Source organism: Sciurus vulgaris (assembly GCF_902686455.1).
Source record: "Sciurus vulgaris genome assembly, chromosome: 1".
NCBI classification, from domain to species: domain Eukaryota; kingdom Metazoa; phylum Chordata; class Mammalia; order Rodentia; family Sciuridae; genus Sciurus; species Sciurus vulgaris.
The window spans coordinates 8,571,870-8,586,165 of NC_136461.1; the positions used below are offsets into that span (position 1 = coordinate 8,571,870).

At 40.3% G+C, this 14,296-nt stretch overlaps 1 protein-coding gene across 5 annotated transcripts in view; it reads left to right on the forward strand.

The window, feature by feature from the left end:
- VPS13D (vacuolar protein sorting 13 homolog D) overlaps positions 1-14,296 on the forward strand; it is a 247,996-nt gene that overhangs the window by 48,168 nt on the left and 185,532 nt on the right. For all 5 annotated transcript variants that reach the window (XM_079142502.1, XM_079142503.1, XM_079142504.1 and 2 more), the window contains 3 exons: positions 7,785-7,875; positions 9,855-9,981; positions 11,685-11,865. In XM_079142502.1, coding sequence (XP_078998628.1) covers positions 7,785-7,875; positions 9,855-9,981; positions 11,685-11,865 — 399 coding nt within the window. The remainder of the gene's footprint in view (positions 1-7,784; positions 7,876-9,854; positions 9,982-11,684; positions 11,866-14,296) is intronic.

A 14,296-nucleotide genomic window follows, 5' to 3' on the forward strand; every position in this document is an offset into this window, starting at 1 on the left:
TGTGCAGGGTGAGAAATAGGGGTTTAATTTCATTCTGTTGCATATGGATTTCCAGTTTTCCCAGCACCATTTGTTGAAGAGGCTATCTTTTCTCCATAGCATATTTTTTGCACCTTTGTCTAGTATGAGAAAATTGTATTTATTTGGGTTTGTGTCCGTGTCCTCTATTCTGTACCATTGATCTACTTGTCTGCTTTGGTGCCAATACCATGCCGTTTTTGTTACTATTGCTTTGTAGTATAGTTGAAGTTCTGGTATTGCAATACCCCATTTCATTCTTCCTGCTAAGGATTGCTTTAGCTATTCTGGGTTTCTTATTCTTCCAGATGAATTTCATGACTGCTTGCTCTATTTCTTTGAGGTACATCATTGGGATTTTAATTGGAATTGCATTGAATCTGTATTGCACTTTTGGTAGTGTAGCCATTTTGACAATATTAATTCTACCTATCCAAGAACATGGGAGATCTTTCCATCTTCTAAGGTCTTCCTCAATTTCTTTCTTCAATGTTTTGTAGTTTTCATTGTAGAGATCTTTTACCTCTTTGGTTAGATTGATGCCCAAGTATTTTATTTTTTTGAGGCTATTGCAAATGGGAGTTGTTTTCCTCATTTCCCTTTCAGATGTTTCATTGCTTGCGTATAAAACTGCTTTAGATTTATGTGTGTTGATTTTATAGCCTGCTATTTTGCTGAATTCATTGGTGAGGTCTAGAAGTTTTCTGGAGGAGGTTTTTGGATCCTCTAAATATAAAATCATGTCATCAGCAAACAGTGACAGCTTAAGTTCCTCTTTTCCTATTCATATCCCTTTAATTTCTTTGGTCTGCCTAATTGCTCTGGCTAGAGTTTCGAGGACAATGTTGAATAGAAGTGGTGAAAGAGGACATCCATGTCTTGTTCCCGTTTTTAAAGGGAATGGTTTCAGTTTTTCTCCATTAAGAATGATGTTGGCCATGGGCTTAGCATAAATAGCCTTTACAATGTTCAGGTATGTTCCTACTATCCCTATTTTTTCTAGTGTTTTGAGCACGAAGGGGTGTTGTATTTTGTCAAACGCTTTTTCTGCGTCAATTGAAATAACCATATGATTCTTATCCTTAATTCCATTGACATGATGGATTACGTTTATTGATTTACAGATGTTAAACCATCCTTGCATTCCAGGGATGAACCCCACTTGATCATGGTGCATGATTCTCTTAATATGTTTTTGGATACAGTTTGCCGATATTTTGTTAAGGATCTTTGCATCTATATTCATCAAGGATATTGGTCTAAATTTTTCTTTCCTTGATGTGTCTTTTCCTGGTTTGGGTATGAGGGTGATATTAGCTTCATAGAATGAGTTTGGTAGGGTACCCTCCTTTTCTATTTCCTGGAATACTTTGAGAAGTATTGGAATGAGATCTTCTTTGAAGATCTTGTAGAACTCGGCTAAGAATCTCTCTGGTCCTGGGCTTTTCTTGGATGGTAGGTTTTTAATGGCTTGTTCTATTGCATTGCTTGATATTGATCTATTTAAATTGTGTATGTCCTCCTGGTTCAGTTTGGGAGGAGCATGTGTCTCTAGAAATTTGTCAATGTCTTCAGTAGCTTCTATTTTGTTGGAATACAGATTTTTCAAAGTAGCTTCTCATTATGTTCTGTATCTCAGTGGTGTCTGTCGTGATATTTCCTTTTTCATCATGAATTTTAGTAATTTGAGTTTTCTCTCTCCTTTGTTAGTGTGGCTAAGAGTTTGTCTATTTTGTTTACTTTTTCAAAGAACCAACTTTTCATTTTGTCAATTTTTTGAATTGTTTCTTTTGTTTCAATTTCATTGATTTCAGCTCTGATTTTAATTATTTCTTGTCTTCCACTACTTTTGCTGTTATTCTGTTCTTCTTTTTCTAGGGCTTTGAGCTGTAATGTTAGGTCATTTAGTTGTTGACTTTTCATTCTTTTCTGGAATGCGCTCCATGCAATTAATTTTCCTCTTAGTACTGCTTTCATAGTGTCCCAGAGATTTTGATATGTTGTATCGTCATTCTCATTGACCTCTAAGAATTTTTTTTATCTCCTCCTTCATGTTCTCTGTTATCCATGTTTCATTTAATATCATATTATTTAGTCTCCAGGTGTTGGAGTAATTTCTGTTTTTTTTTTTATTTTGTCATTGATTTCTACTCTCAGTCCATTATGATCTGATAGAACACAAGGCTGTATCTGTGTTTTTTTGCATTTCCTAAGGGCTGCTTTGTGGCATAACATATGGTCTATTTTTGAGAAGGTTCCATGTGCTGCTGAGAAGAAAGTGAATTCGCTCGTTGATGGATGGAATATTCTATATATGTCTATTAAGTCTAGGTTATTGATTGTGTTATTGAGTTCTATGGTTTCTTTGGTTGGTTTTTGTTTGGAAGATCTATCTAGTGGTTACAGTGGTGCGTTAAAATCACCCAGAATTATCATGTTGTGGTCTATGTGATTCCTGAAATTGAGAAGGATTTATTTGGTGTACAGGGATGCACCATTGTTTGGGGCATAAATATTTACAATTGTTATGTCTTCCTGATTTATGGTTCCCTTAAGCAGTATGAAATGTCCTTCTTTATCCCTTCTGACTAACTTTGGCTTGAAGTCCACTTTATCTGATATAAGGATGGAAACCCTCGCTTTTTTACTGAGTCCATGTGCGTGGTAAGTTTTTTCCCATCCTTTCACCTTTAGTCTGTGGATGTCTTTTTCTGTGAGATGAGTCTCTTGCAGGCAGCATATTATTGGGTCTTTCTTTTTAATCCATTCTGCCAGTCTATGTCTTTTGATTGATGAGTTTAGGCCATTAACGTTCAGGGTTATTATTGAGATATGATTTGTATTCCCAGTCATTTGGCTTATTTTTGGTTTTTAAGTTGGCTTGGTTTCTCCTTTGAGTGGTTTTTCTCTAAGATAGTTCCTCCCCTTGCTGACCTACATTGTTGTGTTTCATTTCCTCCTCATGGAATATTTTGTTGAGAGCATTCTATAGCGCAGACTTTCTATTTGTAAATTCTTTTAACTTTTTTTTATCACGGAAGAATTTTATTTCATCTTCAAATCTGAAGGTTAGTTTTGCTGGGTATAGGATTCTTGGTTGGCAACCATGTTCTTTCAGAGCTTGAAATACGTTGTTCCAGGCCCTTCTAGCTTTTAGAGTCTGGGTTGAGAAGTCGGCTGCTATCCGTATTGGTCTCCCCCTATATGTAATGTGATGCTTTTCTCTCGTGGCCTTCAAAATCCTATCTTTATTTTGAATGTTAGGCATTTTCCTTATAATGTGCCTTGATGTGGATCTGTTGTGATTCTGTGCATTTGGTGTTCTGTAAGCCTCTTGTATTTGATTTTCCATTTCATTCTTCAGGTTAGGGAAATTTGCTGATATTATTTCATAGAATAGGTTGTTCATTCCTTTGGTTTATATCTCTGTGCCTTCCTCAGTCCCAACAATTCTTAAATTTGGTCTTTTCATGATGTCCCATAGTTCTTGGAGATTCTGTTCATCATTTCTTACCATCTTCTCTGTTTGGGCGACTTTATTTTCAAGATTAAATATTTTGTCTTCATTGTCTGAGGTTCTGTCTTCCAAGTGGTCTAGTCTTTTGGTGATGCTTTTCATTGAGTTTTTTATTTGGTTTATTGTTTCCTTCATTTCAAGGATTTCCATTTGGGTTTTTTTTTAGAATCTCTATCTCTTTGTTGAAATGATTTTTTGCTTCCTGCATTTGCTCTTTCAGCTTATTGGTATTATCATTCATTGCCTGCATTTGCTCTCTTATCTCATCCTTTGCTTCGTGAATCATCTTAATCATGTGTAATCTGAAGTCCTTTTCTGACATTTCTTCTACCATACTGTCATTGGATTCTGTTAATATAGAATCTAGATTTGTTTGGATCATTTTCTTCCCTTGTTTTTTCATGTTGTTCATGTATCTTCCCCTTTAGCAGTGCAGATCTGGGGTATTGCAGATTTCTCCCTATAGGCTTATAGTGGCTCTATAGGTTTCCAAAACCCTTTCTTTAAGGGGAGATCAATATTATCAGTGCCCAAATCAGACACTATGCAAACCTAGACCAAATAGCCCCTATGAGGACAATAACAAAATTGTCATAAGAAACAGAATGAGTTCAAATATTATCTTCAGTAAAACAAACAGATTTGCAATAAGGACTGCAGTTTCTAATGGAGGACAAAGAGGATGCAGAGGGATATAGAATGTGACTGTTAATGGAATAAGAAAAGAATATACAGAATTTTCTAGATAATAGAAAGGGTGAGAGTGTAATCAAAGGAAATTGGATGTTAGCATGCAAAAAAGGGAGAAAGAGACTCTGAGGGGACAGGTAAACAAAAGGAAAGGAGAGCAAGAAAAGTAAAGAAATAAGAACTTAAAATTTTTCAATAAGGAAAAAGAAGAAAGTCTACAGTATAACAGTCATATAATGAATGAATGTAATGAAACCTCCCAGAGTTCAGTAGCCTGATGCATGAGAGTTACCTGACAATGAGCTTCAAGTTTCCAGCAGGCATCTCAGGATGGGATTCGCCTCACCTAAAGATCGGAGTTACGGCTTCCAGGATTAATCCAAGATGGCTGCTCTGGCTTCCAAATGTGTTGGCAAATGGGGAGCTGCAGCTCAGGGTGTGGACGTGGTCAGCTGGAGGTCCTGCAGGCCGGGTGCAATCAGTCGGTTTGGGGTCCCGGTGATAGGGCGCAGTCACTTGGTCTTGGGGGTCCTGGCAGTAGGGCGCAGTTAGTGGATGTCAGGGTCCAGAGGCAGGGAGTGATCAGTTGGGTTGAGGGCTCCTGGAGACGGGGCTCAGTCAGTCTGACCAGGGGTCCTATGGGGCCTGGCTGTTGTCCTAAAATGGCGGCAGCCACTTGTAATCAAACCTGCAGGTACTGTAACAGGGAACTTCCAGGCAAAAGCAGGCAGGTGGTGGTCCACTGGCCGTCGGCGATCAGTTTGCTGACTGTTGTCAGACGATCAGGAGGTGAACCTCGTGCACTGGGTGATGGATAGGTGTAAGGCAGGCGATGGACAGGCAAGAGGCAGGCAAATGGCGGATGATAGACGCCTGACAGTGAGCAATCTGCACTCAAAAAAGGCGTTGATATGCTGGCAGATTGCAGGTGGTCACAGCAGACAAATGGGGTAAACAGCAGAGGATTGATAAGCAGCAAAAACTGCCTCACCAAGAGACAGATATCCTCTGCTTAAAACTGGAGTTATGGAGCGACAAGGAACGCAGCCTCCCTCTAGTCCGCTATCTTGGATCTCCCTTCTCAGATATTTTTTTAAAACCATGAACTACATTTGAATTTCACCCTGTCTGCTGGGTGTGATGGAGCACTAAGGGGTGGGAAGGAGCTGGTTTTGCCCGGCTTGCTCAGTGCTGAGGCCTCTGTGCCTGGGCTTATTCAGCAATGAATGGAAAGGGCAGAGCCTGTGGTCATTCTTCTGCTGGACTTCATGCCCGTGCACTGTCACTTGTTCTTGTAGTGCCTGAGATAGTCTGCTGCAGGGACCTTTTGATGGTGAGGTGCAGGGCCAGGTGGGGGACTCTTTCCAGGGGAGTCTGTAGAGATTGATATGGCTGTTTCTGCAAGAAAATAGGACTAGATAAATGTCCCTTGACAATGTGCTCTTTGCAAATAAGAAGTTTTGAAAAACATTTTTATTGTGAAAAATGGCAAGTATGTCTCAGAGAAAATAGTACAACAAACCATCATGTCCCCAATGCTGTAATTTATCACGTTTGCTTTGTTCTTTTTTTTCTTCACTGAAGAATTTTAAAGCAAATTCCAAATAGTATATCATTTTACCTCAACATACTTTAGTATTCATTTCTAGGGAAAAAAAAATGGGCATTTTCTTACAACTAAAATACATTGTCATATTGAACTAAATTAACAAAAATGCCTTGGTCTTAGGTTACACTGCCAGTCTGAGCTCAGGGTGCCCTGATTGTTTCAGAAATGCCCTTTTGTTTTGAACTGTGGAGGGATGAGTGGTCTGAGGGGCTTTGTGCCTCTCTTTGGGTCTCTAATTCAGTGGAATGATCTGTCTTTCTGAGCCCAAGTCTTCTCAGCTGCAAATAAGGATAGTTCAGTAATGATACAGGAATTTTTTGAATCAGGATCCAAGAAGGTTCACATGTCACATTTGCGGTCATCGTTTCTTAAATCTCTTTACGTAAGCCAGGTATGGTGCCTATAATCCCAGTTCCCGGAAGCTGAGGTAGGAGGGGGGTGTTTGAGACCAACTTGGACAACTTAGGAAGACCTGTCTGAAAAGGGAAAACAAAACCAAAACCCAACAATCAACCCCCGCCCCCAACACACACCTCTTTTACTTAAGGTAAACCAGCCCCCCAGTGCTTTCTTATGCTCCCCACCCTGCCTTGCTGGAGAGTCTGGGTTAGGGCCTCATGGAGGTCCAGCCTTCTAGATTTGTCTGTTCTTGGTTTTGCTCTTTGACTTTGTTTTATCCCCCATGTTTAGAAGCGAAAGTTAGTGCTGGAGAGTTGGTTTCAGCTCCCTGGGGAGGACACCTTGTGGTGGTGCCTGGTGCTGCTGTTGCACTGGGCAGGAGGCCCACGGCAGCTGGACATCCCTCTTTTCGAGATACTAAGACTCAGGCCCCAGGGGGTTCAGGTGCTGATGGTCAGGTTCCTCCACATAAAGCATTTTTAGACCCAATTTGTGTTCTTTTGATGGCTAAATGTCTAGAGTGTTTCTTATTTTACTTCTTTATGATGATCATGATGACTTGGGATCCGAGTGTCTGTCAAAACGCATGCTGTGGGGGACTAGAGGGCACCTGATGGTCATTACCCAACTGTAGTAGTGCACTCCATTTTTCTCTGCCGCCTCCTATAACTATTTTTCCTTCTTCCCTTCCTCTTCCTTCCTCTCCCCCCCCCCCCCCTTCTTTCCTTTACCAACTGTTTTCTGAGCACCTGCTTTGTGGTAGGCATTGCAGATACAGGGCTGACCACGCATGGTCTCTGCCATCTGGAAGCCGGGTGGGAGTTGACGGTTGAATGGGCTCTGTTTGCTCCTCTCCTCCCTTCTCTCTACTCAGTTCCTCCTCTCCAGGGGTGGTCCTCAGAGCGCAGAGCTTGTTGAGAACCTGGTGTAACAAACCCTAGACATATAAGTCCTTCTAGTTGTTATAATTACAAAGTTACATTACAGAACTTGTTACAAAGAATGTTTGTAGAGCCAGAGGGTTTTGCTTATTCTTCTGTCTGTCCTTGTCCCTGGGAAAGAAGTCTTTGTGGTGCCCAGGTAAGTCCTGGTTGGTCAGCAGAGCTTCTGTTAAGAATGCATTCCAAGGTATTAGGCAGGATTCAACATCATTTTCATTTTGCCCTGACAAATTTCTTAGATGAGACTACTTCATGGATGGATCCATATGAGTTATTGCAGAATTGTGTAATATAACAATGAAAATAAAAATGGGAGAAGTTGTTTTATAATGTGCAACATTTCACTAACAGAATAGATGAAGCCAGCTCAGAAGAGATGCCAGAGAACCTGGAATCTCAACTGCCGCTGAGTTCCTTTCTCGTTGGCTTTATCATCAGACCGTCGTTTGAGTGGGATAACAAAGCAGAAGGGAAGTTAGTGCCACGCAGAGCTTTACCTTCAGATTTCCCACACCTTTCCGCATCCTCCTTGATTTTGTTCTGCCATTTCCCTGAAAGACACCCTTTCTTACCAGTAACATTTGCCTTGCTTTGTCTTGTGTGTTCCTAGGTTCACTCACTCTCTCTTGTGTTGAATAAAACCACCAGTGAACTCGCTAAAGCCAATGTGTCTAAATTAGTAGCACACCTGGAAATGATTGGTAAGTGGGGAAAATCAAGCGTGTAGTCTGGTAAGTGTCTGAATAGCCCAACACAAATCAGATTGTGTGCGCATGCTGAGGAGGTGTGGACCAGCCACTTGATGGTGGCTCTTGGTCTGGCCATACCTGTTGGTGGCTTTTGCATCAGTCATCGAGATAGCTTGTTAAAAATGTGTCTGACACAACTTCCTCTCACTTCCTTCCCCATCTCCATCCCAAGAATCTGATTCCGTAGGTTGGGAACAGGCCCTGGCATCTACCTGTGTTTTTAATGATTTTTAGAGTGACTACAAAATTTTCTTGTTGGAATATTTTTGAGGGTATAAAGTGGGTATTATTAATAATTAGACTTGGAAGACAATCTTATAAAAGGGCTGTCCCTGGGAAACCAGGGGAGATGTTCATTCTGTCTACAGACTTAAGTAAGGGAAGCTACTAAGAGGGCCTGTTTTCTTTTTTTCAAATTTTGTTGGTCTATTTATTTACTTTTAATATGTATATATATTTTTAGTTGTTGATGGACCTTTATTTTATTCATTTATTTATATGTGTTCTGAGAACCGAACCCAGTGCCTCGTGCATGCTAGGCAAGTGCTCTACCACTGAGCCACAAACCCAGCCCAATTTTGTTGGTTTATTTTAAAATCACTTTACTTCTTAGAAAGTACAGAGAAATGATAAATCAATTATGAAAATGGCAAACTGTTTTTTGGCTCATGGCAACTCTACAACAGTTCTTTGTATGATTTAATTGCAAACCTCTCCTTGTCCTGGCTTAGTGACTGATATAATTGTCATCCTCCCATCTTACTTTTCTAAATGTCCTACTCAGTCCTTCTTAGTCTCAGATCACAGTGTACAGAGGCCAACAGTTCCTTCTAGCATTCAGTAACTTTCCCATGCAGGAGGATATTGCAGCAAAGCCAGCATTCTTTGTAATGGGGTTTTGTAGGATGAAATTCTTACTTGAATATAAATGATGAACTATATCACGTTCTAAATAGTGGGGATTTATAAACTGTGAATCAAAACACTATTTCTTCTATACAGAATGTGTAATTCAGTACTGAAGATTACAAAGCTCAAATGTTGACACTGTGCTAAAAACAAGAATGTTATTTAAGGAAAGAAAGAACCAAAACTGAGGTTTCACACCTGGTATAAATTATTTTAGAAAAGCTCCTAGAAGAGGTCTTTCCTTATGATTGGAAGAAGCTTGGGTATCTTGTTAGAGGACATTAAGAATCAAAATAAATTGTGCCTTTGGTTTCATTGGAAACCGAGCTGGCATGCCACGTGTAGCCACCCTAGTCCTTGGAACGGAATTGCATGAAGATTGTGATGGAAGCTTTGCTTTACGGCAGCAGCGGCTCAGAACGCCCTGCGCAGTGCGAAGGAGGATCGTTTCGGGGCCACAGTTCAGCCGCTCGGGTGTCTGCTTCCCTTCTTTTTTTGCCTGCCCTCCAGGGGCTTCACTCCTGTCATATCTGACCAGCTTCACATCTTGGTCCCCAGTGTCTGCTGACCTTATTAATTTTGTTCTTTTATTAAATTGCCCCAGACCTGCTGAGTGCCACTTGAATAGCTAACACATTTCTGACACTTCCTTCTTTTTTCTTTTATCCACAGTGTGATTAATAGACCTTAGGATGGGTCACTAATTTCTAACAAGTGGTCTAATCTCAGAATGTGTTTCTGTCAGTATTCATATACGTTCTGTCTTTTGAATTGTGTATGCATTTACGTCCTCCATGTTCCTGTGGGATGTCGCCGTATTATTTCAGTTCCCTTTGTTTGTCCTTTGACATGGGAACTCTCAAAGATCGCATAACATTTTTTGGGGGTGTATTGGAATATTGAAAATCAGCTTCTCATGCTTAGTTTGATTTAAACTTGTGGCTGTCAGTTTTTGTCCCAAACATACTGAAGATGGGCGGCGTAATGGTATGTGCTGACATGTTCTCATTTCAACACCCCAGAGGGAGACCTGGCCTTGCAGGGAAGCATCGGGAGCCTGTCTCTGAGCGACCTCACCCCGCATGGCGAGCTCTACAGGGAGCGGTTCACCACGAGTGGGGAGGAGGCCCTCATCTTCCAGACTTTCAAGTAAGAGCACCGTCCTTTCTCTCTGTGGCTTGTTGTTCACTTGCTGTTTAAAATTCTTGTTGGCTAAACAATGAAGAGAAGGTTAAGAAAATTTTACCTTCTTTGGTAAAAATGGACAGATCTGGTTGTGAGGAGTCCTGATTTCTATCTGTCCTTGTTAAAGCCTGTGTTGCTGGGTCTCCTCGTGAACATGCAGGAATGAGTCCGAGTGCCGGCTGGCAGTCACTTCATCCCAGGCGTCAGTTTTCTGTGTCAATCACAAGGGCTCAAGAAATGAGTTAGCTCATTTCTGAGCTTCAGTGTAGCTCCAAGAGTTCTGGAATGACTTCAGTCTGAGAATGTCGTTGATAATGAACAATTAGTTATAGCGTGAATTTTTTGTTTATAGACATAGCTTATATTTAATTCTATTTTAGATTTTAAACGGCACCTTTAGGTCTGTTTATTAAGGGATGGATTTAGGTCTGTTTATTAAGGGATGGATTTCTCAGAATAGTTTCAAATGGCGATTTTAAGCCTTTTTAACAGGTGTTAGAAAATGAATGTTCAATTCTTCCCCTAAATAGTCTAATTTCATTGGTATAGAGTGCTGGTCAATCTTTTGTTTTTGTTTGTTTTTCCTTTTTAACATGCTTGTATTGAACCAGGATTGAGAGTTACAGTTCTAAAAGATACTGTGGTAGAATGCTTACCTAGTACACTCAAGGCCCCGGGCTTGATAACCACCTGTGGGGCAATGGGGGTGCATCTGAGGACCTTTTCATTCTCAGGGTTATTATTCATCTAGTAAAGCATTATCTTTATATTATTTATTTATATCTTTAGAATTTAGGTTTTGGAGCTGGGTGTGGTGGCACATGCCTATAATCCTGGAGACTGGATAGACTGAGGCAGGAGGGTTAAAAGTTCAAGACCAGCCTCAGCTACTTAGCAGGCCCTAAGCAACTCAGCAAGACCCTGTCTCAAAATAAAAAAGAGAAAGGGCTGGGGATGTGACTCAGTAGTAAGCTCTTCTGGGTTCAGTCTGCAGAACCACACACAAACAGTCCCCCACCCCCAAATGTAGGCTTTAGAATTTTAGATTTTAGAAGAATTTATTTATACTACATACCACAAAGGCATGTTTCTGTAATAGATGAGATAGTCAATGTAAAATTCTTAATTCTCTGTTTGGCACCAATAGGTCCTTAGCAAATGTGAATTCTTTTCCCCATTAACCATGTCCTGAATGATGATTTCTTTTTAGGCATCTTGCTTCATTAAATTCAAAACAATTGTAAAAGTCTTCTGGTGTGTCTGAGTTGGGATCCACAGTGTGGCTGCATTTCACTCAAGTATAGACGACTTCTTTCTGCCTCCAGAGAGCGGTTTCCCAGAAGCACCGGCTCCTGTGCCTACCCTTTTTACCTGCTGTTGCCTGGCCTTGTTCTCGCCTTTGGAGTCTGCACTGTCACAGTCTTTGCCAGGCAGGGTGATAGCTGTGGAGGCCTGGTGGACTGAATCCTAGAGTCGGGACACTACTCACAGCCCCAGGTGTCACCCAGACTTTCGTTTAATGCCCTCAGCACATTGCAGAAGCTTAGGAAGGGCCTCATTTTTGGAGTTTTCCATTTTAATAATTAAGGCTGTTTTCTAGGAAAGCCCCTAGATCAGCCCAGTTCTACAGAGATGCTGGCTGAGTCACCGTTTTGTCCTTGTTCTAGATACGGGCAGCCTGACCCTCTGCTGCGGAGAGAACACGACGTTCGCGTGAGCCTGCAGATGGCCTCTGTGCAGTATGTGCACACGCAGCGCTTCCAGGCGGAGGTGCTGGCCTTCATCCAGCACTTCACACAGCTGCAGGATGTCTTGGGGCGCCAGCGAGCTGCTGTCGAGGGCCAGACGGTAGGTGGCTGCATTTCCGTTTGACCCATCGTTAGAACTTTTAAGCCTCCACAGATAAATCTGGAAAATTTTGCAAAAAAAAAAAAAAAAAAATCAAGTGTAATGTCTACTTGCCATGTAACTGGTTACCTGCAGCAGTCTTGCTGTAACCGAAAAGACTTGGTCCTTACTTATTATATCACACTTTAATTGCTTTTCAAGATTAGCTTCACTTTTCTGTAAAAACAAGAAAGTAAGTTTACAAATAATGCTTAAGACTCTGGCCCTTTTAGGACTTTAGTGGGGATACTTCTATTAGAAAGTAGTAGATTTTTTTTGTTCTTGTTTTCGTTTTCCAAATGGATTAAAAGTCCCCAAACTTTTCAGTTTAAGGAACCTTTAATAACTTGGTCATTTTTCATGGTTTATCCTAGGCCAAAAGATACACCTAATAGCATTTCCATTTACAAAGTAGTTAAGACTGAGCAACTTAGTAGCTGTTTGAGAAAATAATATATAAATTGAAATAATTTCATGTATCATGTATGTATATGCACACACCCACACACACACATATGTGTGTGTATACATGTATTTTTATTTACTTATTTCTGTGGTACTGGGGGTTGAGCCCATAGGTTCCTGCACATGGTGGCTGTACCCCAGCCTTGAAGGAATAATATTTTTGTTTCATCCTTGAACAACCACAGTTACACACTGGGAGGGTGTATGTGCCATAGCTTCTTGGGCTGGATGCCTTTACCCCTGTTTCTGTTTCTGCATTTATTTTCTCCTGGTACTTGCTTTTTATCATGGCAGCTGCTAAAGACCCAATTTGGTAAAGTTGAGAGCTCTTTCAAAGGAAGGCAGCCTGACCTAATCCTGAATGTGATTTACCTGAAGCTAGTAGTTTCTGCAGCATCTGACAAAATTCCCCCTCAAAATTTAAAATGCACTGCCCTGTGAGTGTACTCCAGCCTCCTGTGGTGTCCCAGTATAGTTTGGGAGCCACAGAAAACAATAATGTAGTTATATGTAAAAATTTATTAGTTTTCCGCTTTTCTTTTTTTGCAGTGTTGGGGATTGAACCAGGGAAACTCTCCTACTAAACTACATCCCTTTTTATTTTTTGAGAAAGGATCTTGCCAAGATGCCCAGGCTGGCCTTGACCTTGAGATCCCTGTGCGTTAGCCTCCCTGGTCACTGGGATTACAGGTGTGTGCCACCTCACCTGGTGCCATGGCTGTATTTTAATCAATTTCCCTTTTTTTTCTATGCATTTTTTTCTATGGCAAAAATCATGAAATATATAATCTTTTTACCCCTCTCTTTAAAAGGCTTTTAAAAATTTAATATTTGATGCATACAACAGATTATCTGTAGCATGGATGTAGGTTACAGAATATGTTGATAAAAATAAATTTCTGTGACCTGACCATGAAACTACCAATTTGAGCACCGTTAAGACTGCTGTGCACCCGTCTGTGCTCCTTCCCCATCTCAGCCCCCACGTACTCACTCTTGGGTCTGTTGATCTCTTTAAAAAAAGATCCTAAACAATACCTTTTGTTTTACTTGTTTTGAGTGTTATAAAAATGCTATTAAATAGTACGTAAGGGGCTGGGGTTGTGGCTCAGTGTTCGATGGCTTGCCTGGCATGTGTGAGGTACTGGGTTTGATCCTCAGCACCACATAAAAATAAATAAATAAAACGAAGATATTGTGTCCATCTACAACTAAAAAAAAATATAAAAAAAAACCAGTACTTAAAGTTCTGTGACTTGATTTTTTTTTCTTTTGGTATGTAAATGAGTTTCGTTTATTACATACAATTGCATTTCATTCTGTTGCATTTCATGCGTGTAAAACGCAGGATTTGTTGGTTTTCTTGTGGAATGTTTGAGTTGTGCACAGGGTGTGCTGCTGTGAACTGTGCCTCCTGACCACATACAGATCTGAGTTTCCCTGAGATAGCTAGGAGTGAATTTTGGGCAATAGGGGGAGGTACATGTATATTTTTACAAGATGATGCCAGATTGTTTTCCAAATTGGCTGTTTCCGTTATTTTTTTCCATCAGCAATGTATGAAAATTATTTTTAATTTATATCCTGATCGACACTTGTATTATCAGATTTTTTATTTTAACCTTTTAGTGGGTATAAAATGTATGACATTTGTGGTCTACGTATGTTTTTTAAGAAAACCCTAAATTGAGGAATAGGGTATAGCAGAGTGTGTAAAGGGTGTTGATTCTGTGCATACTTTGGAGTCCAATTGCCTTTTTAAAAAAAATGCCTTGCATTTTCATTGTTACCCTGTGTAGTATGTAAGTACGTCAAGGGAGTTAATTTAACCATTTCCCTAATTTTAACACTTAAATTACTTCTACTCTTTCATTCTTATGAATAATGATTCCAGATTATCTTTGCACAGTTTTTTCACTTTTCAATT